The sequence below is a fragment of the Acartia tonsa genome, chromosome 15, assembly GCF_053477335.1.
Source record: "Acartia tonsa isolate MP-2025a chromosome 15, ASM5347733v1, whole genome shotgun sequence".
Classification (NCBI taxonomy): Eukaryota; Metazoa; Arthropoda; class Copepoda; order Calanoida; family Acartiidae; genus Acartia; species Acartia tonsa.
Genome location: NC_137274.1, coordinates 4,745,378 through 4,771,350, shown reverse-complemented (window position 1 = coordinate 4,771,350; position 25,973 = coordinate 4,745,378). Strand labels below are relative to the sequence as shown.

The following is a 25,973-nucleotide window of genomic DNA, read 5'->3' as shown; positions in this document are numbered from 1 at the left end:
ACAACATTCCTATTATTAATCCTAGTAACCAGCAACATTCCTATTATTAATCCTAGTAACCTGCAACATTCTTATTATTAATTCTAGTAACCAGCAACATTCCTATTATCAATCCTAGTGACTTGCAACATTCCTATTATTAATCCTAGTAACAAGCAACATTCCTATTATTAATTCAAGTAACCTGCAACATTCCTATTATTGATCCTAGTAACCTGCAATATTCCTATTATTAATTCTAGTAACCTGCAACATTCTTATTATTAATTCTAGTAACCTGCAACATTCCTATTATTAATCCTAGTAACCTGCAACAGTTTTCTTATTAATCCTAGTAACCTGCAACATTCCTATTATTGATCCTAGTAACCTGCAACATTCCTATTATTGATCCTAGTAACCTGCAATATTCCTATTATAAATCCTAGTAACCTGCAACATTCCTATTATTAATCCTAGTAACCTGCAACATTCCTATTATTGATCCTAGTAACCTGCAACATTCCTATTATTAATCCTAGTAACTTGCAACATTCCTATTAATAATCCTAGTAACCTGCAACACTGATCTGGCACTCCTGGGTTGCAGGATGCAGAGTTAATACGTATTAGTTCTATTGCAAATGTAAACAAAAAACAGCTGATTGTAAAGCGTGGTACAATTATTGCCGCGTAAAATTGTGAAAAGTAGATCCTACCTTAGATCTAGCACTCCTGGGTTGCAGGATGTAGGATTTGTATGTATTAGTGACGCCTGGTCTCTCCCGGGGAATCAAACCTGCCACCACACACACACACACAATCATAGATGTCCAAGGCAGAGAGTGAGGAGACTTTGGATTATAAAAACACCGGTACCCAAAGTTTGGCTCAAAACTTAGGGTACTTTTGGTGAATTTAGACTGTGTAGCTCCAAAATAAAAGTCATCAAACTTTTCAACTATGTATTTTAATCTCCAAGAAGGTTTATCTTGTTAATTATCATTGGGTAAAAAGATATTTTTTTGGCTATTGTCTTATTCCTGCATTAGGCTAGCCCACAGTAAGGACTTCCAATCACAAAGGTCGTGCAATCAAAGGGTAGGTTGTCTGGAGGGCGTTTGACCATCTAATCTTGTATATAATTGAGTTAGGTTTGGTTAGAAATAAGATCTCATGACGAATTATTACACTAGTGCCTAAAGTCTTAAAATAACGTTATTTTTTCATACATTGCAGGGGACTTTGATTAAATATTTGATTGGTTGGTTCACTTAGTTTAAGTGTCCAAAAGTTTCAACCACTAATTGTAACCTAAAGAAAGAGATTTTGTGAATCGTCATTCGGGATGTATTTCAATTTATTCGCAATTGTCTTATCCCTTTGGATCCCTGGTGATCGAGGTTATATATCAAAACAGCTGTTATCTGTATCTCATCAGGGATCTAAAGGGATAAGACAATGGTCGATAAATTTATTTACATCCCCAATGATGATACACAAAATTAACCCTTCTGTAGCGTAAAATTAGTAGTTGAAACGTTTGAACACTCAACTTAATGAACCAACCAATCAAAATTCACCAATGTCCCCAAAGTTGTTAAGCCAACGAATAAGAAAACGTAATTGGGGACTAGTGTAACAAACAGCCCATTATTCCCTCTCACTCTCTAGTATCTAATTCCCATATGGGGCAGGGTTTTGGCTATTTATTATTGTGTTTCCTTGGGTGTTGAGTCTGTCTATCTCCACCCTGCCAAGAAAGTCATCTCGGGTCAAACGGTTCTCATCAAAAACCTAAAACAAAAGAAAAAGTCCAAACATGCTTTGGGTACTTGAGTAGTGAATCTTTAATTTTTTTTTTGAATATGATAATTAAAATATAGGTTAGAAAATTATAAGCAAAATTGGGTATATAGTAAAGGGGGGGGTTTTTAATGCAACCATCTCGTAATCAGTGAGCAAATGACACTTAGAATTCGAATTTCCATCTATAATTTTGCATGAGTAATCCTTGGTAGGTCTATTTTCCCTAAATCGAACAAAAAGTTGGAAAAGTAACGGCTAACGGCTGGCGGCTCAGCTATTTTGCCATTTTTTTGATATTTATACTGTAAATTAGTCACGAAACCTCTCTCAACATAATACTCTTTTCTACTCCAAAACGCTATCAAACGGTTCTAGACGGTAGCTGTTGGTACTAGAAGTTTTAAAATTGGTTATTGCTATCATTTAACATGAATTAAACCAAAAATATGTTTTAAAAAGTCGATTCCTACGTAATTGATGATGGATTTACCCTGAAAATAGGCAAAAAACGGCTGAACGGCTGAGCCGCTAGCCGTTACTTTTCCAACTTTTTGTTCGATTTAGGGAAAATAGACCTACCAAGGATTACTCATGCAAAAGTTCAGATCGAAATTCGAATTCTAAGTGTCATTTGCTCACAGATTACGAGATGGTTGCATTAAAACCCCCCCCTTATATCGTATAAAAATTGATTTCCTAGCTTTCTAGAAATTATATACTTGAAAAATTTTCAGGTGTTTTGTCTGCTGAAGGAATTCCTTTATCAGGTTGATGATTTTTTGGGGTCAGATTATTCTTCTTGTCTAATAATTCTATTGGTACAGACAAACAAACAGATAGACATTCTGTTACTTCATTGTAAGGATAGAGCATCCTGTGCCAGACGTACGGAAGGACGTACGGACAAACGGACCCTAATTATAGAAAAGCTTCGATCTTAAAATATTTGTGGAGTACCTCAAGGATAATTTTATGGTCCGCTGGTTTCAGCCGCAACAAAAACTCCTCCTCCCATCTATAGAAAAAATCATATTATAGACAGCTTTCCGCGGATAGTAAAATGAAAAATATTAAAACCAGTTTTGTTAAATCCAAGGGAACCAAAGGCCCGGACTTACAAAAGTGGTTTTGATTTTTAAGATTTTTTGTAGAATATTCATTGAAAATTGACTGTAATACGATGCTATGTATGGTTTTTTAGTATGTCTGAGAACCAGTTCTAATCCAGTGGATATTAATCGGTTTTGGAGCCATACTAGTAAAAGTAACAGGATGTCTGTCTGTCTGTATGTGTTGCTTCATAGAATTCTTCAATTCTCTCAATGCCACCCCCCTCCCCCGAAAAAAAAATACCTACAAATTTAGTACCTAGGTGAAAAACTAAACTCATTGAGGTGGGGGACATATTTGGCTGCTTATTATACTAGTCCCCAACGTTTTATAGTATTCGTTGTCTCAACAACTTTGGGGACTTTTATTCATCAAGTTCATTAAGTTGTAGGGTGAGGGGGGGGGGAAATTTCGGTTTTTTTCGGTTTTTTTGAAAAAAAATGGGGTAAATATTAATATTTTCAAATGAAACCAAGACCAGTAGAAAGCTTAGGGTAAGGGGGGGGGGGGGAAATTTCGGTTTTTTTTCGGTTTTTTTGAAAAAAAATGGGGTAATATTAATATTTTCAAATGAAACCAAGACCAGTAGAAAGCTTACGGAAAGGACTATCAGGTCCTAAAAGGACATTATCCTAGGACTTTTAGAAGTTGGCCGAAATTGACCGCAAAAAAGTTACCGATATTTCCCCACCACCGGGGGAAATATCGGTAATTTTTTTCAACCTAAAAAAATCGATGAAAAACGGCCAAACGGCCAGTCGAAGATAAATAATCATAATTAGTATAGGTTATAGGGATTATCCACAAAAAGTTTCATAGTGATCGGACTATTCCTTCTACGCGAATTTTCGATTTTTTTTTCAAAATTTTTTTTAAATAAAACTTAAAATTAATATAAGAAAAAAACGTATTTTATTACTTTTTAGGCCTGATCCTAAAAAAGCTCACATTGAACTATAGATTTAGCCCAAAAAACATGAAAATTGATTAAAAATTGACCTCAAAAATTGAATTTGAAGCAAAAGTGTCATCTTTGCAAAAAATCTTGACTACATTTTAACCTTAAAAAAAATCGATGAAAAAAGGCCAAACGACCAAACAAGCGTAATAAATCATAATTAGTATAGGTGATTGGGATAAACCACAAAAAAAATCATAAAGATCGGACTATTCCTCCTATGTCAAAAATATTTTTTTTTCAAAGGACCAGAAATTTTTATTTTTTCCTCGCAAAATTTTGATTCAAAAAATAAAATTAATTTTTTTTTGTTTTTTATCTGTTCTATTCATTTTTAGGCCTAATTCTTAAAAAGTCCATATGGAATAATAGATTTGACAAAAGAAAACATGAAAACATGACCTTAAAAGTTGAATTTTAATTTCTTTTGAAATTACCGATTTTTCCCCCGGCGCCAACTTTGGTCATTTTTGAAAAAAATATTAACCCGATTTTAAAGCTCTCAACGGATTTGGAAAAAGCGGGCAATTTCTAGTTCAAAAAGTTTTTCAGATCAGCTCTAGGTCTTACCAATTTTTGTGTAGGTCGATCTTTACACACCTACTAAAAAATTTTTGGAAAAAAAAAATTTCGTCCGACTTTGAGACCCAATAAGTACCCTTAATATTCATCTCACAAAAAATTCATTTTATACTTTTTTGTAGGCAATTTAATAAGGAACACACTTGCTTTTATGTTTTTTTCTGTCATTTGAAAGGAACATGGAGAAAAAGGTCATTTAATGAAGGTAGGTCGAAATTACCGAGAATAGCCCCTTACCGAAACTTCCCCCCCCTTACCCTATGTCCAAACGTTACAACCAATAATTGTAGTCTAGAATTTTCTGCATCATCATTGGGGATGTACATCAATTTATCGGCCATTGTCTTATCCCTGTAGATCTTCGAATCAATAAATATAAATTCCAATTATGATTGGCACAATTACCCCCTCTGGAGATACTTACTTAGGGTTGAGAGTTCGTTTCTTTGTCTTTGTTAGAACTGAATCAATCACCTCGTCACCCTGGGACGTCACCTAAAAAAATTCATTACATCGTATTACAGACAGCTTTCCGCGGATATTATAATGAATTTAATAATTATAAGATTAAAACCACTTTTGTTAGCCCCGAGGGGCCGAAGTTCCAGGTTAGCAAAACTGGTTGTTGGCATTAATAATATTTTTTATTTTCATATTCGTAGAAGATTGTCTGTTATTCGATGCTATACATGATAATTCAGTATAGCTAAGAACCGGTTTAAATCCAGCGGATATTAATACTTAAAGTATATATGTATCTCTGCCCACAGGGCGGGAACCCTGTCCCAATTTTGTTTTGGGTCTTTAAATATCAACCAATAGCGTAAGTTATGTAACACAGTCAAGTCCCTACAAAAGAACAGAAAGCAATGTGTTAGCAGACGAAAAGGGTCTCCACCACTTGGGGCAGGTAGTTGTCTAGATAATTCATCTATTATTATTTATTGAAAATTAATTTTGATTGATTGTTTCATTATGTAGAGTGCCCAGACGTTTCAACCACTTATTGTAATCTACAAAGAGGATAATTTTGTGTATCATTATTGGGGATGTACATTAATTTAACGGCAATTGTCTTATCCCTTTAGATCCCTGATAGCCAGGTGTTCAGAGAAAAATAAAAAGTTGAATTTGTTATTTGTACCTAGCTAATCTGGAGATTAATCGACCAATATCCTACCTACCTACCTAAGTAAGAATCTATCCATAGACAAAGTATAAGAAGAGGCCGATATATTAGACCAAGTATAGAGGACTTTTCTGATTCTTACTGATGTTGTAATAAGGGGAGGCAGGGTTTCGGATCCGCATTGATTTTTTGCGGATCCGGATCCGGATCCTCCAAATTTGGTCAGTGCGGATCCGGATCCTTGACAATAAAAATAAAATCACCAAACTTTTCAAAAAATATTTATTCTTTAATTCGAAGTCAAAAATACTTTTAATTTTCAAGTCTGACCCTAAACCTTAAAGATTGGCTCTCAACAAGAGAATGTCTTGAGATTTTATATAAATTTAGGTATATTTTTCCATTTTTTCCGCATTTTTTGAGTCCAAGGATCCGGATCCTTGGACTCGAAAATATGCGGATCCTTGCGGATCCGGATCCGAAACCCTGAGGGGAGGGGGCGGTTGTGACTTGTGACATTTTTTGAAACCAAAATTACTGGAATTCAACGTTAAAACAGGGAGTATAGGCTTTGTCTTAGGAGTGGGAGGAAAGGTTATTTGGCAAAAAAAAGTTTCCTTTTGGGATGTAGTTTCCATAGGTAGGTATATTTTAAAAATTCAGGTTCAGGTTTTGCAGGCCTACAGGTGGTCTCTGGATAGGTAAACATTTTTAAAAAAATTTTTGAAGAGTTATAGGTCATCTTATTAAACAAAATATGCATCGTTTTGAATGTTATTTACATATTTACTAAACGTAAAAATGTAAGAACTGCCCCCCCCCCCCCCTCTTACACTGTGGCTCTGTAGTGGAATACTTTCATAGTCCTTTCATGTTCTACTAAAAAAAACTCACCAAATCAATTCTGACATACGGGTCGCTAGCTCCAAAAATGTCCTTTTTCGCCAAATTCTGGGCTCGAATCACCTAAAAATTAAGACATAAAAATAGCTGCCAAAAAAGCAGTCCGACTGCTACGGATGTTTTATACTTAATTATGCTCAATATTGATGGGAATGTTGACAAAAAGTAGGTACCTAATATTTTCTAGAAGAAAAATTTGAAACAAAAACATAAAAGATAAATGAAAATATAAAATAGTTATACACCTTTCCAGGACCTATGAGAAGCTAACATGTAAAGGAGAACCATATCGGTTCAATGGTTAGCGAGATCCTTCGGTAAAGACATACTGTTACCTGTATCCTGCCGGATATCCGGCCCCACCCTAGCTACTTGTGTTTACCTTGAGTCTGACAACTTTAGTTCTCTCTAGTAGAACCTAGTGGAATCATATCAGTTCAATAGTTAGCGAGATCCTTCAGCACAGACATACTGTTACACTTACCTGAATCCTTTCGGATATCTGGCCAAACCGGATATCTGGCCCCAACCTAGGTAGGTACTTGTATATATATTTACCTTGAGTCTGACAACTTTAGTCCTCTCTGAAGAACCTGGTGGAGGTTTATATCCCACTATCTGGGTCACAGACATGCTGGAGCAACTAAACTCAGATAATATCAACAACATGCACCACAGCCAGGGATCCAAAGGGATAAGACAATGGCCGATAAATTGATGTACATCCCCAATGATGTTACACATAAATACCCCTTCTATAGATTAAAATTTGAGATTGAAACGTTTGAACAATCAACTTAATTAACTAACCTATCAAAATTCACTAAAGTCCCCAAAGCTGCTTAGCCAACGAATAAGATAACATTATTATAAAACTTTGGGGACTAGTGTAATTAACAGCCCCTTGTCCCCTCTCTCTCTGCACAGCAGCAGACACGTCAGTATGTCCATCCGTCTGTCCAATGGATATATAATATGGGATATTATGACAAGGGAAAAATTGTCTGTCAATTTAGGTTACTAACATGTATATCGTTTATTGGTACATTCGTTCATATAGTAGAAGGGAAGAGGATGGGGATAAAGTGGGAGGGGATCGATATTTTAGTCAGCTACAAGTCTCACTTTATTTGAGTACATGATAATCTGGTGTAAGATCAGGTAGTAATAAATCCAAAAATACTATTTAGGTGTCAAAACTGAAAACACTTCTAAATCATATACCTTTGTCCTCAAGTCGACGCCAATATTTGTGTTTGGGGGGTAAAATGATGGGTTTCAAAGGTTTAAGGGGGGCAATCTAAAGAATATTAGAAATTTTAAGGGGGGTAAAAGGAGTCTGAGCTACAAAAAAAAAAATTTTAAACTTTGGGGTCTTGTGTAATAAACAGTCCAATGTCCCCCTCACTCCCTCCCTCCCTGGCTGGCTGTGTCCCTTGTTGATAAATTTCCTAAACTCGAGCTCTCCCTGTAGACAATTCTCTGAAAAAATTACTTAAATACAGGATACTGCATAAGAAGTACATACTTTAATTGTTAGGATTTGATTTTAGAAATAATTCGTTAATATCATTGAACCTTGCTGTCCTAGGAATCATTTTTTCAAAAATCAGATGAATAGGATAATGATATCTTACAAAAAGTTGTCAAAAAAGTGTTTTTAGATATGATAAACTACCCCCTCCCCTATAAAAGTTTTATTTTACTTTTTCTTAGAACAAAAAATTGGAAATTCAACACTCTTCAGTGCCCCTGTCCTATTATATAAAGTAATAAGCTTTTAGGTCTGTCGTGCATAATCTTGCTAACCGCTGAACCGATTTGGTGCTCCTTTACAGTTAAGCAGAGATGGTTTAAGCTTATTTTATAATTATATCTGGGTATGGTTTAGGACTATTTTTATGCCCTTCCATATCACTTCTAATACAGAGCCCTTAAAATCTAGGGGCCCAGTGACTAGCAGCATTTAGAACAACAAGAAGCAAGGTTTGTTTAACCTTTAGGATCTCTACACTAACCATTGGGTGTAATTAAGGGAAGCTTCACATGTATCTCGAAATGGTTTTTCAAAAATTCTGTTTTCAAACAACTTATTATTCACTTGTCCACTGTCTATAGTCGAAGAGAAGGGCAGAAAAATACAATACAACAATACTCAGACCTATTTATATAAATAACATAGCCTAGAACCATCGAAGGGCCTATACGATTAAGCTTCCCATACCCAGCCAGAAACGTCGTAAGGAAACTCGCATCCGATATGTAGTATTTTATCGCGAAAATCTTATTTACAATTTTATAGCAAAAATCGAAAAAAATCGCTAGGGATTAATTCGATTTTGTAGTAAAAATCGCGGCAACCACGATTTGCCTAAGAAATCGTAAACAATAGCATTTTATGTGTGTCAACACACACTTACAAACAGACACACAACCAACTTATAATCAAAATCATTGTGTGATAAATATAGTTTATAAAATTGCCGCTAGGTATTCCCATTACTTTATGTAGACAATTTGAATTTTTTTGTTATCAACCAAAATAAATTCAAAACGGGTGTGACATAATATCATAATGTGTTAATGATCTATTATTTAAAAAAATAAATTGTTGAAAGCATTTTTATTTTAAACAACAATAAAAGTACAAAAATGTCTTAATGGTACTTAAAATGACCATTTTCAGTATAACATAACTTCCTCTCTATTCAAATTGTAATGGTAACCTATGCATTATCACCCCTTACAATTATTGAGTACACAATATTCACATAGATATTGCGACCCTTTCTCTCTCTCTCTCTCTCTCTGTATGAAATGTACAAATTTTGATAATTATGAAATTGATTGTATTATGGACCCTTTTCCTTACATTAAGCTACACGATGTTAAATATTTTTTAAATGTACTTTTTATTCACGATTTTGGCACGATATCGCTTATGAACCTTACGATATCGCTTAAGATTTCGTGGGTGTATCGCGCAGCTGTAAGTACCTTTTCGACCATTTATCGTAACATATCGTCGATGTGCATTGGACGACTATTTAGCGATTTCGTAAGAACTCGTGCTCGATTGCTACACGATATCGTGCGCTATAGTAGCGCGATAGTGACGCTACTTTCTGGCTGGGTATCGGTTCACTAGTAACCGAGATCCTTCGCTACAAACAAAAAAGCTTAATACTTTATATAATAGGCTCCTAACTGGATACTATATTAACTAGGCGGCTATAAACAGCTTAAAACCATCCCAAGACTTCAATCTACAAATAAAACATAGTCATATATATCGAGAAGTAAGAAAAAAAAGAGAGCCCCATCAGTAGTTAATTGAGATCTTACGCTACAGACAAAATCAAACTACCTATATAGATTAAATTTTTTGAAGGAATCTTAACTAAAATTTCAGCAGCTACGTAATTCACGTCTTTTTACATAATAAACAAACAAAAAAAACGCAAATACATTTTTAAAAAATAAAATTAGCATATAATAGAAATATATTTATATATATATACTTGATTTTTCCTCCAGGGATCTGCAGGGGTAAGACAAGGTACGATAAATTGATATGTACATAACCCCAATGATGATTTTCAAAATTTAACCCCTTCTATATATATATAGATAACAAAAATATGAGTGCTGACTTAGCTTTCATCAACAAATAAAAATTTGAATAAAAGAACTAATTTAAAAAAAAACGTTTGATACCAGTAAAATCAAATTCAAAGTCCAATATCCCGTTGGGCCTTCCTCCCTGTTTTTTACTTTTTATAAAATTAAAATTCACAATTTTTGTTTTTACGACACAAAAATCTACCAAATATCTAAAAGTCTGGAATTTTTCTCTGTGGACAAATTCCCCCCCCCCCCCTTCTGCTTATCACCAACAAAAAAAACAAAGAAACACTTATTACATGGAGGGAGGGGACAATTGGGTGTAAATTAGACTAGTTTAGTAGTTCCCGATGTTTCTTAGACACGTTCAACGGTTTGTTCGCCTAAAATTGAGGATTTTTACATATACATAGGTTGGGCAAAAAACAGCTTCAAATTTTAAACAAATTAATATAACCTATAATCAAAAAGGATTAAAATGTCAATCATCAATGTCCGATATAGGAATTTATATGTTCAATGTCCTGTAAAATCCCATTATTAAAAATTTTGCTTCAAATTATTTAAATAAGGGAAAAAATATGCAGAGAACATTTTGCGCCAAAATCTGTGAGGTTTCTTATTATGTTATCAGGTGTACAGAAAGAGATATCAACTTTTTTAAAAATATTTTTTTTAATAGACAGAGTAGCCAACTTTTAGGCATATTTTTGAATAATATTTGCTTTGTTTGCCTATTAAGATGCCGGTAACCGCTGGAACAATGGGGAGTAGTTTAAAAAGCACTAATTTACAGTAAGTAACGAATATTTATTGTATAAACTAATCTTTTTTTCATAAAAATTCAAATTAATCATAATAAATTTTAAGCTTTTTTCCGAAGTTGAGCAATTGTAACGACAAATATCTTATGATGAAGTTACATATTTTCCAACAAATAGAAACATGTTATATAAAATTAAACATGTTGATTTAAATTTTATGACAAAAATCACAAAACTTCGAAATCTGTTTTATTAAACTCACGAAACCTCGAAGATATTTACTTTATTTTGTTCACGAAACCTCGAAATCAAAAAATTTCCATCGCGACCCAAGAATTTTAAAGGGATAAGCCAATGGATGATAAACTGATGTGCATCACCAATGACAATAAACCTTTAGACAAAATTAAAATTGCATGGTCGAAAAGTTTGGACACTATTACATGGAACCGACCAATCAAAATTCAAGAAATGTAAAAAAAAAGTACTCTTATGAGCTAAGAAATATAATTATTACGTAGTTATAAAACTTTAGGTAGCAGTTTAAATGGGTAATTTTTAAGGTTTGTAAAAGTTTGGTAAATTGCCTTTCTCTTATGATGTCCATCTCGCCAACCGCTGAACCGTTATGGTTGTCCTTTACAATCTAACTCTTATAAGGTCCTAAAACGGCCAATAATTAATTTTTGGGGAAAATTTTAAAGGTTTCCTGACCATTTTGTATAATAAATTAAAAATAGCAGAGAGATATTTCATGTAAGGCTTAATTTAAGTATTTTTTAGACATGCTTTTATCTTTACTGTTGTTTAAAAGAAAAATGCTTTTCAAAAAATACTTTTTTCACTATCAATTATCAAGACATAATACAACTATGAATTATCAGTTTTTATTCATTTTGTTTTAAAAACAGAAAAATTTAAATTTAATTAAAAAATTTTTTGAGTCTCTAGTGGCAAATTTATGAACTATATTTCTCTCCTAACAATTTTGATCATGGGTTGATTGTGTGTTTGATGTATGTGTGTGTGTTAAGAATATATTAAATGCTACGTTTAAGCGACTTCGCGTTTTTTCTTCAGCTAGTATTAACTTTATCGCCAATGTTAGCAGAATAATGAGGTAGCAAGCTACTAAAGTAGGAGCTCGAAAATACAAGCTAGCTACCATCAAACTAGCGCGCAAAAGTTCGCCAATAAGCTTTTCTTTGAGCTATCGAAAAATGTAACATGCTACCTTTTCAAAAGCGAAGCTTTTCGGTCCGTCCGTACGTCCGAGACGGATAGCTTTTTCGTTAATTTAGGCATGTTAGACTTGTCCTATCGATTTAAAATTTTGCATGGTGATTCCTGTAGTAGTTACGTACGATTTAGAAAGCGTAGCAACTCTATAATCATTAACAGAATATCCGTACGTCCATTTTAAACATGTGACTTTTTTACTATTTTAACAACAAATTTTTATGTGATCTAATTATCCGATTTTTCTGATTTTTTGATATATTGATTCCTGGGACAACAAAGTACAATATTTTAAGCAAAGCAACTCTATAATCAAGTACTTATAATGTAAGTATGTCTTTAAACATTATCCTGTATCAAGAAGTTTTTCAACAAATTTACTCACATTTTTGCTTTGACTCATTTATATTCTGATTATTCAGTTCTGACACTATACAAGTATTAATGTCCGTTTGTCCTACCGTTTCAGAGCTTCGCTTTTATGGATGTTGTCATCCTTGTTTTTTTAAAGTTTGGCTGGGGGACGGTTTATAATTATTTTTTTAGGGGGAAAAGTGTTAATGTTAGCTGACTAAAAGAGCAACTCAAGTAATAATTAATATCAATTAGTAAAACTAGATTTGGTCAGGTTTAAAGCTGTTTTCCCCTATCGCTTCGAAACCGATTAATATCTGATGAATTAGAACCGGTTCTCAGCCATACCAAACAAAATGATGTACAGCCTCGTTTAAGATTAAATTCAGGTTTTTTTTCAGCTGGTGCCTTCGACATCTCGGGGCTAAATAAACTAGTTTTAATATTATAATTGTCCATTTTAAAATCCACTGAAAGGTGTTTATAACACGAGGCAATAAATAACTTTATCACCCATCTCCCCCCCCCCCCTCTGTGATAAGATTTTGAAATGGTATTTAATCGAGAACAGTTATTTCTTTCATCGTATTATAAACCTTTTTCCGCGGATATAGAATGTACAATTATAAGATTAAAACCAGTTTTTTAGCCCCAAGGTGCCGAAGGCACGGGCTAAAAAAACTTGTTTTAATCTTATGATTGTACATTTTTATATTCGTAGAAAGCTGGATATGATACGATGCTCGACATATTTTTTTCGTTTGGATGAGAACCGATTCCTATCCATATGAATACGAGAAAGGTTATTACCCTCTAAATAAAGTTTTTTAAAGACAAGGATAGGATTAGTCTAATTACCAAGCAACATGGTCTAATGGATTTCTCTTTAGTGCAGTCCATGTGCATTAGATGTACTTATATATATTTAGGTGATTTTTAGTTTTTGTAGTAGAATTAGTTGTGTCTTAGTGCTGCTTGTATGTGTGTTGTTAATTATTCAGTGTTGTTAGAATATTGTAATTATTTTGTTTGTGATTTGTTGTGTTGATTTTATGATGTTGTAGGGTATGATTGTGTGTTTGATGTTAAGTTTGAGTTTTGTTTTAGTTAGTTATAGCGGTACCTAGCGTTGAATTGTTGTATTATAATGTGAGTAAAGCTAAAGTAGTGGCGGCTTTTGTCAATAAGAGTTAACTGTATTAGACTGATTTTAAATGGGCGTTGTTTTAATTTGGCTTAATTTTAACTAATATTTTATTGTTTTGTATTCTAATTTAAAGGGACTGTGAACGTAAATTTTTCTCATCTTAATATAAAATCTTAACATTATCTCATTCATAATATCTCACAGATAGAGCAAAACGCGCTTTTGTTTGCTTAAAAAACAGCTTTTTCCGACGATTTTATAAGGTACTGGGAAAGGAAGAAATTCTCCGTATTATATAAAATGTGCATTAAATTGCTTTTTTCTCCCATTATAGCTAAAATTAAACTTTTTCACATAGTTCTTGATTTTTCCTAATGGTTAAGCTGACTTTTAACATAATCCTTGCTTTAAAGTAAACCAATGTATAGTTACTTAGAAATTGACATATATCAACGGAAAATGTGGCGTAAATTAAATGCAAAATGCATTACGAAGAGAAAATGTGGCGTGAAATGAATGCAAAACGCTCAACAGTACAGGAATCTACGGACAAGGAAGAAAAAGAGACAAATTTTGAAATATGGATAAAATGTTAAAGCCTACGACACCAAGTATTCCCAGGCGGTCACCCATCCAAGTACTAACTTGGCCCAATGTTGCTTAACTTCAGTGATCGGACGAGAACTGGTGCTTTCAACATGGTATGGCCGTAGACATTAATAGTGTGGGGTTTAGTTAGGTTTGGGCTAGGATTGTTTGGGTCAAAATTCCAAAAATGTTATGTCTACGACACCAAGTATTCCCAGGCGGTCACCCATCCAAGTACTAACTTGGCCCAATGTTGCTTAACTTCAGTGATCGGACGAGAACTGGTGCTTTCAACATGGTATGGCCGTAGACATTAATAGTGTGGGGTTTAGTTAGGTTTGGGCTAGGATTGTTTGGGTCAAAATTCCAAAAATGTTATGTCTACGACACCAAGTATTCCCAGGCGGTCACCCATCCAAGTACTAACTTGGCCCAATGTTGCTTAACTTCAGTGATCGGACGAGAACTGGTGCTTTCAACATGGTATGGCCGTAGACATTAATTGTGTGGAGTTTAGTTAGGTTTGGGCTAGGATTGTTTGGGTCAAAATTCCAAAAATGTTAAGTCTACGACACCAAGTATTCCCAGGCGGTCACCCATCCAAGTACTAACTTGGCCCAATGTTGCTTAACTTCAGTGATCGGACGAGAACTGGTGCTTTCAACATGGTATGGCCGTAGACATTTAACATTGGAAAATGTGACATATACTAAATGCAAAATGCTACAATACAGGAAAATTATGGAGTGATGATTTATTCTATACAACTCAGGTTGCACTTAACCAAAAATAAACAGAGAGAAAACCAAGCCTACCATGAACTAAAATGCTGCTGCCATCTGGTGAGACAATTTTGTTACTGTAATTGTAAAATAGCATGATGCCCGGGTAGCTCAGTCGGTAGAGCGTTAGGCTTTTAACCTAACGGTCCAGGGTTCGAGCCCCTGCTCGGGCGCTCTCATTTTTTGTTCAAGTCTCCAATCAGTGTGATATGTACGTAGAGACTAGAAAATAGCTGGTCAACAAGAATTCCTCGATAGTCTAGTGGTGAGGATCTCCGCCTGTCACGTGGAAGGCCCGGGTTCGATTCCCGGTCGGGGAGAGATAATTTTTCAACCTTGTGAAATTTCTTTTTTTTATCCATTAAATATTTCCGCCACTGCAAACTGTTCAATTTGGTAAAAGTATTAGCTGGCCCGTAGGGGGATCGAACCCGTGACCTTCGCGTTATTAGCACGACGCTCTAACCAACTGAGCTAACGGGCCTGATTGAGATGACATGTTTAAGTATTAGCACAATGCAAAAACTACATGCTTTTTTTCTTCTCTACTTGATTTTCTTTTACTTGCCTTCCATAATGTTTTCTGTCAACAAATGCTACTATTTTCTTTTCTCTTACCAAGTCCCATTAGCGCAGAGGATAGCGCGTTGGACTTCTAATCCAAAGGTCCTGGGTTCGATCCCCAGATGGGATGCTAACATTGCATTTTGGCTAACCTTTTTGGGTTATCAAAACATGGAATTTCCTAATCTGTGAACACTATGTTAGCAGTCAGGATGGCCGAGTGGTCTAAGGCGCCAGACTCAAGGACAACTTCCTTGCTCTCTGATAGAGAGTGGTTGTGAGAATTCTGGTCCTCGATGAGGGCGTGGGTTCGAATCCCACTTCTGACAAAACTTTTTTTTCAAAACACAACCAGGAGATGAAAAAGTGTTTGCCTGCCCCCGGTGAGGCTCGAACTCACGGCCTTCAGATTATGAGACTGACGCGCTGCCTACTGCGCTACGGAGGCTTGTTGGTAGTACAGGATTACTACACTTTTTGAATGTACAAAAATGTATTGCTAGGCAACTGAGATGAAAATGCGTCAGCCGGGAATCGAACCCGGGTCAACTGCTTGGAAGGCAGCTATGCTCACCACTATACCACTGACGCTTGTTTTACAATATTATTATGTACGCCAAAGTGAAAACCACAAATACATATTTGCCTAGTAACTAGCACACTTAAAGAAAAGCAGAGGGCAATAAAGCTGTTTACTCTATGTAACAAGTTTCCGTGGTGTAGCGGTTATCACATCTGCCTAACACGCAGAAGGTCTCCGGTTCGATCCCGGACGGAAACAGAATCCCACGTGGTCTAACGGCTAGGATATCTGGCTTTCACCCAGGAGGCCCGGGTTCAACTCCCGGCGTGGGAAATCTTTTGACACGATTGATGCAATATTGCGGTTTTTTTTTTTTTTTTTTTTTTGTTGATGTCATGTGTCATGTCTGCTTTGAAAGTAATCTAGGCTAATCATTATCATAGACGAGGTGGCCGAGTGGTTAAGGCGTTGGACTGCTAATCCAATGGGCTCTGCCCGCGTGGGTTCGAATCCCATCTTCGTCGTGATAATTTTTTTTTTTTGTAGAGCTTGGCTTAATCAGTGCTTGTCAGTCGTGATTTCATGCGTTTTGCAATGAGTGCCGCCCTGTTGCATCCTGTCAGGTTGGCCGAGTGGTCTAAGGCGTGAGATTTAAGCTCTCATAATCGTAAGATTGCGTGGGTTCGAACCCCACACCTGACAAAGGTCTTATTTTAACACTATACCAGGAAGGCCATGTGAGTTGCAAGGTAACTTTCTGGTTTTGCAAAAAAAGTAAAAAAAAACACTAGATACTAACAAAATCTGACTTTCGCAGCCGGCAGGATTCGAACCTGCGCGGGGAAACCCCATTGGATTTCAAGTCCAACGCCTTAACCACTCGGCCACGACTGCTGGCTCTGGTTGACGGCCATCCATGAATACAGCATCACAGCTGGAAGCAATCGGCTAGTAAGTTGGTGAATTACAGTTTGCTACTGACAGTTAGCAGGGCACAAGCCAGGCTTGATGGTCTAGGCGGCATGATTCTCGCTTCGGGTGCGAGAGGTCCCGGGTTCAACTCCCGGTCAAGCCCATGGTTTTGCCCAATACTTTTGAAAATTGAAAAGAAAAAAAAATTTGGAGTCGTCGGGATTTGAACCCGAGACCTTCTAAATGCGAATCAGACGCTCTACCAGCTGAGCTACGACCCCTGGTCTTCGTCATAGGGGCCGGACGAAAGCAGCGCCTTTTTTCTATTGGTCGCTTGCATTGTATAGTGGATAGAAAAAAAGAAATAAAAAGACTTTCCTTTAGTTTCTCCTAAATTCAAAGTTGCAGCAATTCAAACATCTGACTCTGTGGCGCAACGGTAGCGCGTCTGACTCCAGATCAGAAGGCTGCGTGTTCAAATCACGTCAGGGTCAACAGAATTCTTTTTTGCAATTTGTGTAACAAATGCTGATCTTTACAGACAACTAAATTCTAGTCTCAATTGTACTTGCTTCGGCAGTACATATACTAAAATTGGAACGATACAGAGAAGATTAGCATGGCCCCTGCGCAAGGATGACACGCAAAATCGTGAAGCGTTCCACATTTTTGTGTCCGCATAACCCCATACAAATATTTTCTCACTGAAGTACTCATTTTGAACAAAAGACAACTTCAAAGAAATAACAAAAATCATTGACAATTGGAGATGCCGGGGATCGAACCCGGGGCCTCATACATGCAAAGCATGCGCTCTACCACTGAGCTACATCCCCCTGTTGAATGCATTAGCTGACTAATACTCAACTGAATCCTTTAGCAATTTCAAAGTCTTTAACACAAGGTGCAAACCGGAATAGCTTAGGTTAGGTTAGGTTACGTTAGACTAGGTTAGGCTAGGTTTAAATTGTGCCACGTGAACATGCAAGCCTCTATAGCTCAGTGGCAGAGCACTGGTCTTGTAAACCAGGGGTCGAGAGTTCAATCCTCTCTGGAGGCAGTTAATTTTGTGAAATCACTCACTGGAAAAACAAATTTTTTTTAGGTGTTTGATGCTTTTACACAGTAAGGCTGAAAAAAAAAACTTAAGAAACAATTTTTGTTATTCGCACAACTGTCAGCACAACAGGCAGTTTGGCCGAGTGGTCTAAGGCGCTGGTTTTAGGCACCAGTCCGCAAGGGCGTGGGTTCGAATCCCACAGCTGTCAAAAATTTATTTTAGTAAAAACTCGGTTATTATGAATTACAATTACAATTTAGTATCCTTCTGCCTTTCTAGATCAGATAAGATTCATCATTCTTGAGTGTACATACATAAACAATGAAATCAAAAGTTTCAAAGATTTTTACAAAACACATTCCATTGCTAAAAACGCGATCTTTGGTTTGTTTAAATGTCCATTTATTTAGCATTTTTCAAGAATGTCAAGCGTGGGAAAATTTTTAGAATGTGGGAACCATTTATTTTGAAATGTTCTATCAGTTTCAAACCTTTTTCATTCAATAGATCATACTGACTTTGGAAAAACTGTCAGACCGATTTTTGAAATTCAATCTGTGAAAAAAGATATTCAAGTTTTAATTTTTTGTTTTAAAAATTATTTTACATGTATTGACGCCATCTTGGATTATGATAATTTTTTTTTGTTAGAAGATTTTTTTCTAAAATATTTTTAAAAAATTAACTTTTTACAAAAAAAAAAATCTTTGAACTTAAATTGACCAATAATTCAAAGATTTTTTCTCTTTGATTTGGAAGATTTTTTATGATTTTTATTTTTAATGTCAAATAAAAACACAACAGTGAAAAAATGAAAATTAAATGAAAAAACGTTTTATGATTTTATTCAAGAAATTATTTCCTAACATCACCTTTTTGTTGCAATAGAATGTTATTTAAGCAAACAAAATTTAAATATCCATTTATGCTAAATTTTGTTTGCTTAAATAACTCATTGGAGGATTTTTCATGGCATAATTTAAATCACAAATCTTTATACATTTATATGGTTATTCAGTCAAATTTTATTGAATTTGTTATTAACTTGATAGATTTAAAACAGTAGTAAAAAGAAAATATCAATCTATCTATATTCTTTAACAAACTTTTTTCCTTGATTGATTGTTGGTTAGTAAAGCATAGTTACAAAAAAATTTTAAAATCGAACCACAGTACCTGTATTTGATATTATGAGGTACTGCTAGAGAATATTTTAGTATTTTGGTAAGATAAAATGCTTTGTTTAAGTAAAAAAAATATTTTTGCTCTTTTCATGGAAGACCCTGCCAGGTTTAAGGGTTGAAAAAGTGCTTGCTCTAGGTGAGGCTCGAACTCACAACCCCGGCATAACTTGTTGTACTGTCTATAAGTACCGTGCGCTAACCGATTGCGCCACTAGAGCAGCTTGCTTTCACTCTTCACATTTGCTACTACACTGCCTTCAAGAAACCTTGGAAGCACTGCAACCAAAACAACTTTTGCTAAAAAGATATGGTTACCCACGGCGAGACTCGAACTCGCAATCTTCGGTTTAGGAGACCGACGCCTTATCCATTAGGCCACGCAGGCTTGGTGTCACCCTGGCTGAAAAGTAAAAACTTAAAAATATCCAATTCTCTATCTTTTTTTTATCTCCTTTTTTTTTGGATCGGGGATGTTGATATAATTACTTGGGGGTTCGACAAAATGTATTTTTCCGTTACCGGGAATCGAACCCGGGCCTGCTGGGTGAGAGCCAGCTATCCTCATTATAAAGACCGACGCGCCGGAATTATTTCTTACATTACTTAAATTAACCCCAAATTTTCATGTTTTGTTCTAAAATTTCCTTATTTTTCAACAATCCAATGTATAGAGGCATCACACACATACACTCACAGTATGTAGGGTATTCAACATCATTCACGGCCCATACGGAGCTCACGCTAACAATGTTTCCTAACCTACACACACCCACATAGACTGGGCTAATTAACATCATTAACGGCCCATACGGAGCTCACGCTAACAATGTTTCATAACCTACCCACGGGGATTTGAACCTATGACCTTTCCATAGGTTTCACACCGTCCTTACCACTAAGCTACGGTGACTGATGAAATTTGACAGAAATATTTACATATTAACAAAAAATCTCCAAACCTCCATATTTCATAAATATAATATTCTCGCAACCTATAGCATATAGTAGGGGGAGGGTGTTTTTTTTCCTTTTATGGTCAACATTTGTTTCTAATAACAAAATTAATAAGAGTATAAAATGCAATTGTTGTTTGTCTAATCTGACCAAGCTAAATTTGCTTGGCATACTTCATTGAGAGGTGTGGTATCAGATACTATTTTTTTAAGGGTGTATTAACCCATCGGTTCGTTTCAACGTTAGATGAAGGTAGGTTTATACATGTTTTGCTCCAGGTGAGGAACTTTTATTCTTGTGTTTCATGACAAAGAGATCTTAAGGTAAATTTTAAATTATGTACTGTATAATTTAACCAAGCTATTTTTGCTTGGTACTTCACTAAGAAGTAAGCTTTTCTTTCAGGGTGAAACTTAACCCATAATTTATTGAAGATATTTTTAATATTAACATATTATATGTAGTTAATAATTTGGTCGCTAGATGATGCATTATTTTTAATAGAACACTTTCTACCAAAGTAAACATTGTATTGCATTTGTTTTAATACAAGATTTCTTATTGAAGTAAACATCACAACCTGCATTATTTGGGGGCGTAAATAACAGAAATATTTTCCTTCAATGGTCAGAGTATGTTTTTAATAACAACATAAATAGTATGACAAAGTTGTATATGTCTTTTGTCTAATCTGACCAAGCTAATATTGCTTGGTACTTCAATAAGAAGTATTGATTTCCTTTAAAGGTTAAACTTAACCAATAACTTGTCATAAGAAATTTTTAATTTTCATATGTTATATGTAGTTAATAATTTGGCCGCTAGGTGATGCATTATAAACGACAGGAAATTTAATTTTGATATCAATAACTGAATGCGAATGTTGTCTAAAAATTTCAGCTGCCTATCTTTAATAAGAGCCAAGAAAATCACGTTTCCCTTATTCTATCTCACACGGAAGGACGGACAGACAGACGGACAGACGGAAATTTCGAATTATAGAGTTGCTTTGCTACTAAAAATTTGTTTTCAAAAAAATAACATGGTCTGAAATGATTCCAAATTGCCTACTTTAAAGTGTCACAAAAGGCCTCTAGGGGCAAATATGGATGGACGGACAGACGGACGAACGGACATTTTGAATTATAGAATAGCTTTACTCCTAGCTTTTGAATAATCATAATATAATTGTATAATAGTTGAAGCAAAATTGTAAGTAAATTTGTTGCAAAACTGCTTGATACAGGATAATGTTTATGAACACACTTAAATTTTAGGACTAAATTATATATTTTAAAATATGTTTAAAGTGGACGTAAGTGCCACAAGAGGCCTCTAGGGGCAAATATGGATGGACGGATAGACGGACGAACGGACATTTCGAATTATAGAATAGCTTTACTACTAGTTTTTGAATAATCATAATATAAATGTATAATAGTTCAAGCAAAATTGTAAGTAAATTTGTTGCAAAACTGCTTGATACAGGATAATGTTTATGAACACACTTCAATTTTAGGACTAAAATATATATTTTAAAATATGTTTAAAATGGACGTAAGTGCCACAAGAGGCCTCTAGGGGCAAATATGGATGGACGGACAGACGGACGAACGGACATTTCGAATTATAGAATAGCTTTACTACTAGCTTTTGAATAATCATAATATAAATGTATAATAGTTGAAGCAAAATTGTAAGTTAATTTGTTGAAAAACTGATTGATAAAGGTTAATGTTTATGTTATAGTATGTTATACTTTTAAAAGCCCAACAAGAGTTTATAGCATTTTAGTTTACAGTTGTTAGATGTATTTTTTTAAATACAAAAAAATACATCTTACAACAAATTTCAATTACTTCCTTTTATATTTCGAAACAATTTATAAGTAAAAGTAGCAAAAAAATCAAATAAATATATTCTAATATATTAATAATGTTTCATAACATGAATAGGATGAATCAATTTACGTTTTTTTAAGATTTTACTATTCTCATATGTTGTGAAATAAATCTAAAAATTTAAATTATTTCAAACACAGGCATATTGCATTTAAAAATTACCACATTGCAAAAACGAATCTGAAATGTATTTCTAAAAATATTGATCCTAGTTCAAGAAATTATTTCATACTGATTTAATATTTTTAAAATGGTTTTCAGATTTGTAATCAGCATTTCATTGCGGTCATTTTAATATGTAACATGCCTGTGATTGACAAAATGTTATTAATTTAAATCGCAAATTTAAAAAATTGACCCAACCTAATAATCATAACTATCATACAATGTAATTAATTTTTTTTAAAATTTAATATTCATTCAATGAAAACACTTTATCGTTTTCATTCTAATATGGTGGATAGAAATTGGTTTTCATTTAATGATTGACATAAATCTTATAATTGTATATTCTAATCATTTGTTTCTACAAGAAAAAAAATTTAAAGCTGTGTTTCATAAATAGGAATTAGTTGTTCGTTAAATATTATTGAAATGTAATAAATGTATTTTTTTAAAATGATAGTTAAAAAAGTTATTTATAATATTTTATTTTTTGGTTGTTTTCAAAAAACACTTGTTGTGTACATTCGTACTTCCTTCCAATTGTATAATTGTTGTATTTTCTCATTTAGTAGTTAAATAGTTTCTTTGAAAGTGATTTGGTAAATTTTAATTATTTTTTAAAAGCAAATATTTTCTATAATTAGGGTCGGTCCAAGATATATACCTTTCATTTGTTATTTTAGGTATGTTGTAATTGTCTTATCAATTTAAAATTTAAAACTTGACTTGATAGTAAATCTTTAAAGATTAAAAAAAGTGTGTGCAAAAATACGGACATTTTTAAAATTCAAACTGCTTTGCTTGTGTGAATAGTAGAAAAATGTTATGTGCTAATTTTAGTTTGTACTTTATTGACAAATGTGGGAAAAGTGCAAAAATTTAATCGTGTTTATATTTCCAAAAAATAGACTTCCTAACGGTTCTAACTATATGCGTAACATTTTTCTATTATTAACACAAGCTGCGCAATTTCGATTTTAAAAAAGTCCATATTTTTATTTTATTTGATATCCTTAATTTTAATCTTTAATCTTTATTGATTCCCGTGAAAACAATGTAGAATATTATGAGCGAAGCTACTTATGGATGTTGTCATCCTTGTTTTAAAAATAAAAGTTTTTCTAAAGGGGTATTTCCACAAAATGAATTTAAACTTAATTAATATTCGTTGGATTAAAACTGGTTGTAGATAGACGTTGGATTTTTTTCAAAAATCTCTATACAAATCAGCATTTTTTGCAAATTCTCGTAGATCAAGGTAAATCTTAATTCAAATATTTTTTACTTACCAACCTAAAAAAATTTCGTTTCAATATCTTCAAAATTACAGATGAAGCACTGTATTTAATATTTACCTTGATATACGAGAATTTAAAAAAAATGACAAAGTCCCCCCGCAGGGTTGCTTGTAAGGGGAAAAATTTTTGAAAAAAATAACATGGTCTTAAATGATTCCAAATGGCCTAATTCGGCGAGAAATGCAAAAAAAAAATTGGGTGGGGGGGGGGGGCGGCGGACAATGGCGGCGGACGGCGGGAGCGGCGGTCCCGCCGCCGTTTTCTTAATTCAAATATTTTTTACTTACCAACCTAAAAAGATTTCGTTACAATATCTTCAAAATCACAGGAGAAGTACTGTATTTAAGATTTACCTTGATATACGAGAATTTGAAAAAAATGACAAAGTCCGCAGGGTTGCTTGTAAGGGGAAAAATTTTTGAAAAAAATAACATGGTCTCAAATGATTCAACAAAAAGTTGGAAAACCACCCCTTACTTATCATGAGCTTAACTTTTATTAGCTTAAATTTTTTGAGGAATTATCCTTGTATTTGTTTTTATAGATTTTCTGAGCCTGTGCTCAACATACACCTTGCTCTGCCTTTTTTGGATGCTGCGGGTCTCAACCCCCCACCCCACATGAACGGGCGTAGTATTCTTGACATTTTCAGGTATGGACACAATGTTTATTCCATAATCTGTACATTCAATTTTAATTTAAAAAAGTCCGTATTTCATTTGATATCCTTAAATTTAATCTTCCGGACGTACGGACGGACGGACGGACGGACGGACCGACCCTAATTATAGAAAAGCTTCGCTTTTAAAAAGACTATTTTCAAGTCTTGATATTTTAAAAACTATGTGGTAGAAAATTAAAATTTTTTCAAATATATGCCATATAAATGTAGTTTAACCATTTAAGCAGGATAAAATATGCGGTTCACTAAATTAAGTTCAAATGCATTTCTTGAAACTACCCCTTTGATTTTATGATTGTATCAAATGTCGTTTTTGATGAAAAATTTTAGTATATTTTAATTGAAAATACAATTTTTAGTAGCAAAGCTACTCTATAATTCGAAATTTCCGTCTGTCTGTCCGTCTGTCCGTCCTTCCGTGTGAGATAGAATAAGGGAAACGTGATTTTCTCGGCTCTTATTAAAGATAGACAGCTGAAATTTTTTGACAACATTTCCATTCAGTTATTGATATCAAAATTAAATTTCCTGTCGTTTATAGACATGACAGCCACACTATCATTTTGCAGGTTTCTTTAAAATAACTTTTTTATTTTAGATAGTTGAACCAAGAATTGTTTGGCGGCGCACCCTAGGGTCCTCAGCTGCGCAACATTTACTTCGGTTTTTGGCAGACCTTAGAAGGTAAATATGACATGACAGATACCTTTTTTTGTTAATTTAGGCAAGTTAGAATTGTAATTCGAAATGTCCGTTCGTCCGTCTGTCCGTCCATCCATATTTGCCCCTAGAGGCCTCTTGTGGCACTTTAAAATAGGCAATTTGGAATCATTTGAGACCATGTTATTTTTTTCAAAACAAATTTTTACATTCTAAAAAACTAAATTTGATTTTATGATGGTATCAAATCTCGTCTTTGATGAAAAATTTTAGTATATTTTAATTGAAAATACAATTTTTTGTAGCAAAGCTACTCTATAATTCGAAATTTCCGTCTGTCCGTCCGTCTGTCCGTCCTTCCGTGTGAGATAGAATAAGGGAAATGTGATTTTCTCGGCTCTTATTAAAGATAGACAGCTGAAATTTTTTGACAACATTCCCATTCAGTTATTGATATCAAAATTAAATTTCCTGTCGTTTATAGACATGACAGCCACACTATCATTTTGCAGGTTTCTTTAAAATAACTTTTTTATTTTAGATAGTTGAACCAAGAATTGTTTGGCGGCGCACCCAAGGGTCCTCAGCTGCGCATTTACTTCGGTTTTGAGGTGGTGATTGCCACATCTGGCAGACCTTAAAAGGTAAATATTATTGTTTTTTTCTACTTCATTTATTGTAACGTTTTCTTATTTGTGGCTTAACAGCTTTGCAGACTTGTAATGATTTATTTATAAAAGTAAAATAGCCTCAAACCATCTCAAGTCTTATATAAAGCTTTGCTCTAAAAGAGAACCATATCGGTTCAGTGGTTAGCGAGATCCTTTGCTACAAACAAAAAAAGCTTATTACAATTACAAAGTTTTACAATAACATTTTAAAATTCGTTAGCTCAACAACTTTGGGTACTACCAAATTTAATTTTGATTTATTGGTTCCTTAAGTTGAGTTTTGAAACGTTTTAATCTTTGTTTTCATCTACAGAAAAAGTAATTATGTGTATTATCATTGGGGATGTACATTAATTTATTTGCCATTGTCTTATCTCTTATATCACTGTTCAATAAATAGAAACATGTTATGTAAAATTAAACATGTTAGT

The 25,973-nt window shown here is 34.2% G+C and overlaps 2 protein-coding genes and 25 non-coding genes across 34 annotated transcripts in view; 14 read left to right on the top strand and 13 right to left on the bottom strand.

Annotated features, from left to right (window-relative positions):
• Nucleotides 1–25,973, bottom strand: part of Nedd4 (E3 ubiquitin-protein ligase Nedd4) — a 103,217-nt gene that overhangs the window by 39,976 nt on the left and 37,268 nt on the right. For both annotated transcript variants that reach the window (XM_080150171.1, XM_080150172.1), the window contains exons 2-8: nucleotides 7,930–7,952; nucleotides 7,029–7,121; nucleotides 6,462–6,533; nucleotides 4,863–4,933; nucleotides 2,746–2,803; nucleotides 1,706–1,776; nucleotides 699–780 (exon numbers count right to left, since the gene is read on the bottom strand). In XM_080150171.1, the coding sequence (XP_080006297.1) occupies nucleotides 699–780; nucleotides 1,706–1,776; nucleotides 2,746–2,803; nucleotides 4,863–4,933; nucleotides 6,462–6,533; nucleotides 7,029–7,103 (429 nt within the window). In that variant the 5' untranslated portion in view covers nucleotides 7,104–7,121; nucleotides 7,930–7,952. The remainder of the gene's footprint in view (nucleotides 1–698; nucleotides 781–1,705; nucleotides 1,777–2,745; nucleotides 2,804–4,862; nucleotides 4,934–6,461; nucleotides 6,534–7,028; nucleotides 7,122–7,929; nucleotides 7,953–25,973) is intronic.
• Nucleotides 14,195–14,313, bottom strand: LOC145308210 (5S ribosomal RNA). The gene has a single exon (XR_013876054.1). It is a non-coding gene; the product is annotated as a 5S ribosomal RNA (ribosomal RNA).
• Nucleotides 14,380–14,498, bottom strand: LOC145307770 (5S ribosomal RNA). Its single transcript, XR_013875639.1, has one exon. It is a non-coding gene; the product is annotated as a 5S ribosomal RNA (ribosomal RNA).
• On the bottom strand, nucleotides 14,565–14,683 carry LOC145307758 (5S ribosomal RNA). Its single transcript, XR_013875627.1, has one exon. It is a non-coding gene; the product is annotated as a 5S ribosomal RNA (ribosomal RNA).
• LOC145308579 (5S ribosomal RNA) lies at nucleotides 14,750–14,868 on the bottom strand. Its single transcript, XR_013876402.1, has one exon. It is a non-coding gene; the product is annotated as a 5S ribosomal RNA (ribosomal RNA).
• On the top strand, nucleotides 15,069–15,141 carry TRNAK-UUU (transfer RNA lysine (anticodon UUU)). The gene has a single exon. It is a non-coding gene; the product is annotated as a tRNA-Lys (tRNA).
• On the top strand, nucleotides 15,217–15,288 carry TRNAD-GUC (transfer RNA aspartic acid (anticodon GUC)). Its single transcript has one exon. It is a non-coding gene; the product is annotated as a tRNA-Asp (tRNA).
• TRNAI-AAU (transfer RNA isoleucine (anticodon AAU)) lies at nucleotides 15,379–15,452 on the bottom strand. The gene has a single exon. It is a non-coding gene; the product is annotated as a tRNA-Ile (tRNA).
• TRNAR-UCU (transfer RNA arginine (anticodon UCU)) lies at nucleotides 15,590–15,662 on the top strand. Its single transcript has one exon. It is a non-coding gene; the product is annotated as a tRNA-Arg (tRNA).
• TRNAL-CAA (transfer RNA leucine (anticodon CAA)) lies at nucleotides 15,739–15,861 on the top strand. The gene is made up of 2 exons: nucleotides 15,739–15,776; nucleotides 15,817–15,861. It is a non-coding gene; the product is annotated as a tRNA-Leu (tRNA).
• TRNAM-CAU (transfer RNA methionine (anticodon CAU)) lies at nucleotides 15,908–15,980 on the bottom strand. Its single transcript has one exon. It is a non-coding gene; the product is annotated as a tRNA-Met (tRNA).
• Nucleotides 16,052–16,123, bottom strand: TRNAG-UCC (transfer RNA glycine (anticodon UCC)). The gene has a single exon. It is a non-coding gene; the product is annotated as a tRNA-Gly (tRNA).
• Nucleotides 16,241–16,313, top strand: TRNAV-AAC (transfer RNA valine (anticodon AAC)). The gene has a single exon. It is a non-coding gene; the product is annotated as a tRNA-Val (tRNA).
• On the top strand, nucleotides 16,317–16,388 carry TRNAE-UUC (transfer RNA glutamic acid (anticodon UUC)). Its single transcript has one exon. It is a non-coding gene; the product is annotated as a tRNA-Glu (tRNA).
• TRNAS-GCU (transfer RNA serine (anticodon GCU)) lies at nucleotides 16,498–16,579 on the top strand. Its single transcript has one exon. It is a non-coding gene; the product is annotated as a tRNA-Ser (tRNA).
• TRNAL-UAA (transfer RNA leucine (anticodon UAA)) lies at nucleotides 16,674–16,757 on the top strand. The gene has a single exon. It is a non-coding gene; the product is annotated as a tRNA-Leu (tRNA).
• TRNAS-UGA (transfer RNA serine (anticodon UGA)) lies at nucleotides 16,868–16,949 on the bottom strand. The gene has a single exon. It is a non-coding gene; the product is annotated as a tRNA-Ser (tRNA).
• TRNAP-CGG (transfer RNA proline (anticodon CGG)) lies at nucleotides 17,058–17,130 on the top strand. Its single transcript has one exon. It is a non-coding gene; the product is annotated as a tRNA-Pro (tRNA).
• Nucleotides 17,176–17,248, bottom strand: TRNAA-CGC (transfer RNA alanine (anticodon CGC)). Its single transcript has one exon. It is a non-coding gene; the product is annotated as a tRNA-Ala (tRNA).
• On the top strand, nucleotides 17,390–17,461 carry TRNAW-CCA (transfer RNA tryptophan (anticodon CCA)). The gene has a single exon. It is a non-coding gene; the product is annotated as a tRNA-Trp (tRNA).
• On the top strand, nucleotides 17,532–17,638 carry LOC145308197 (U6 spliceosomal RNA). The gene has a single exon (XR_013876042.1). It is a non-coding gene; the product is annotated as a U6 spliceosomal RNA (small nuclear RNA).
• On the bottom strand, nucleotides 17,732–17,803 carry TRNAA-UGC (transfer RNA alanine (anticodon UGC)). The gene has a single exon. It is a non-coding gene; the product is annotated as a tRNA-Ala (tRNA).
• On the top strand, nucleotides 17,956–18,027 carry TRNAT-UGU (transfer RNA threonine (anticodon UGU)). Its single transcript has one exon. It is a non-coding gene; the product is annotated as a tRNA-Thr (tRNA).
• TRNAL-UAG (transfer RNA leucine (anticodon UAG)) lies at nucleotides 18,156–18,235 on the top strand. Its single transcript has one exon. It is a non-coding gene; the product is annotated as a tRNA-Leu (tRNA).
• TRNAI-UAU (transfer RNA isoleucine (anticodon UAU)) lies at nucleotides 19,340–19,429 on the bottom strand. The gene is given in 2 exon segments: nucleotides 19,340–19,375; nucleotides 19,392–19,429. It is a non-coding gene; the product is annotated as a tRNA-Ile (tRNA).
• Nucleotides 19,524–19,596, bottom strand: TRNAR-CCU (transfer RNA arginine (anticodon CCU)). The gene has a single exon. It is a non-coding gene; the product is annotated as a tRNA-Arg (tRNA).
• Nucleotides 22,747–25,973, top strand: part of LOC145307687 (glutamine synthetase 1, mitochondrial-like) — a 33,870-nt gene continuing 30,643 nt past the window's right edge. For 2 of the 7 annotated variants that reach the window (XM_080150178.1, XM_080150176.1), the window contains exons 1-4: nucleotides 22,750–22,830; nucleotides 24,074–24,181; nucleotides 24,810–24,895; nucleotides 25,413–25,515. The gene's annotated coding sequence lies outside the window, so the exon portion shown is untranslated. Of the gene's footprint in view, nucleotides 22,831–24,073; nucleotides 24,182–24,809; nucleotides 24,896–25,412; nucleotides 25,516–25,973 lie in introns of all 7 variants that reach the window. The other 5 variants (XM_080150177.1, XM_080150180.1, XM_080150174.1 and 2 more) reach the window with 4 other exon arrangements.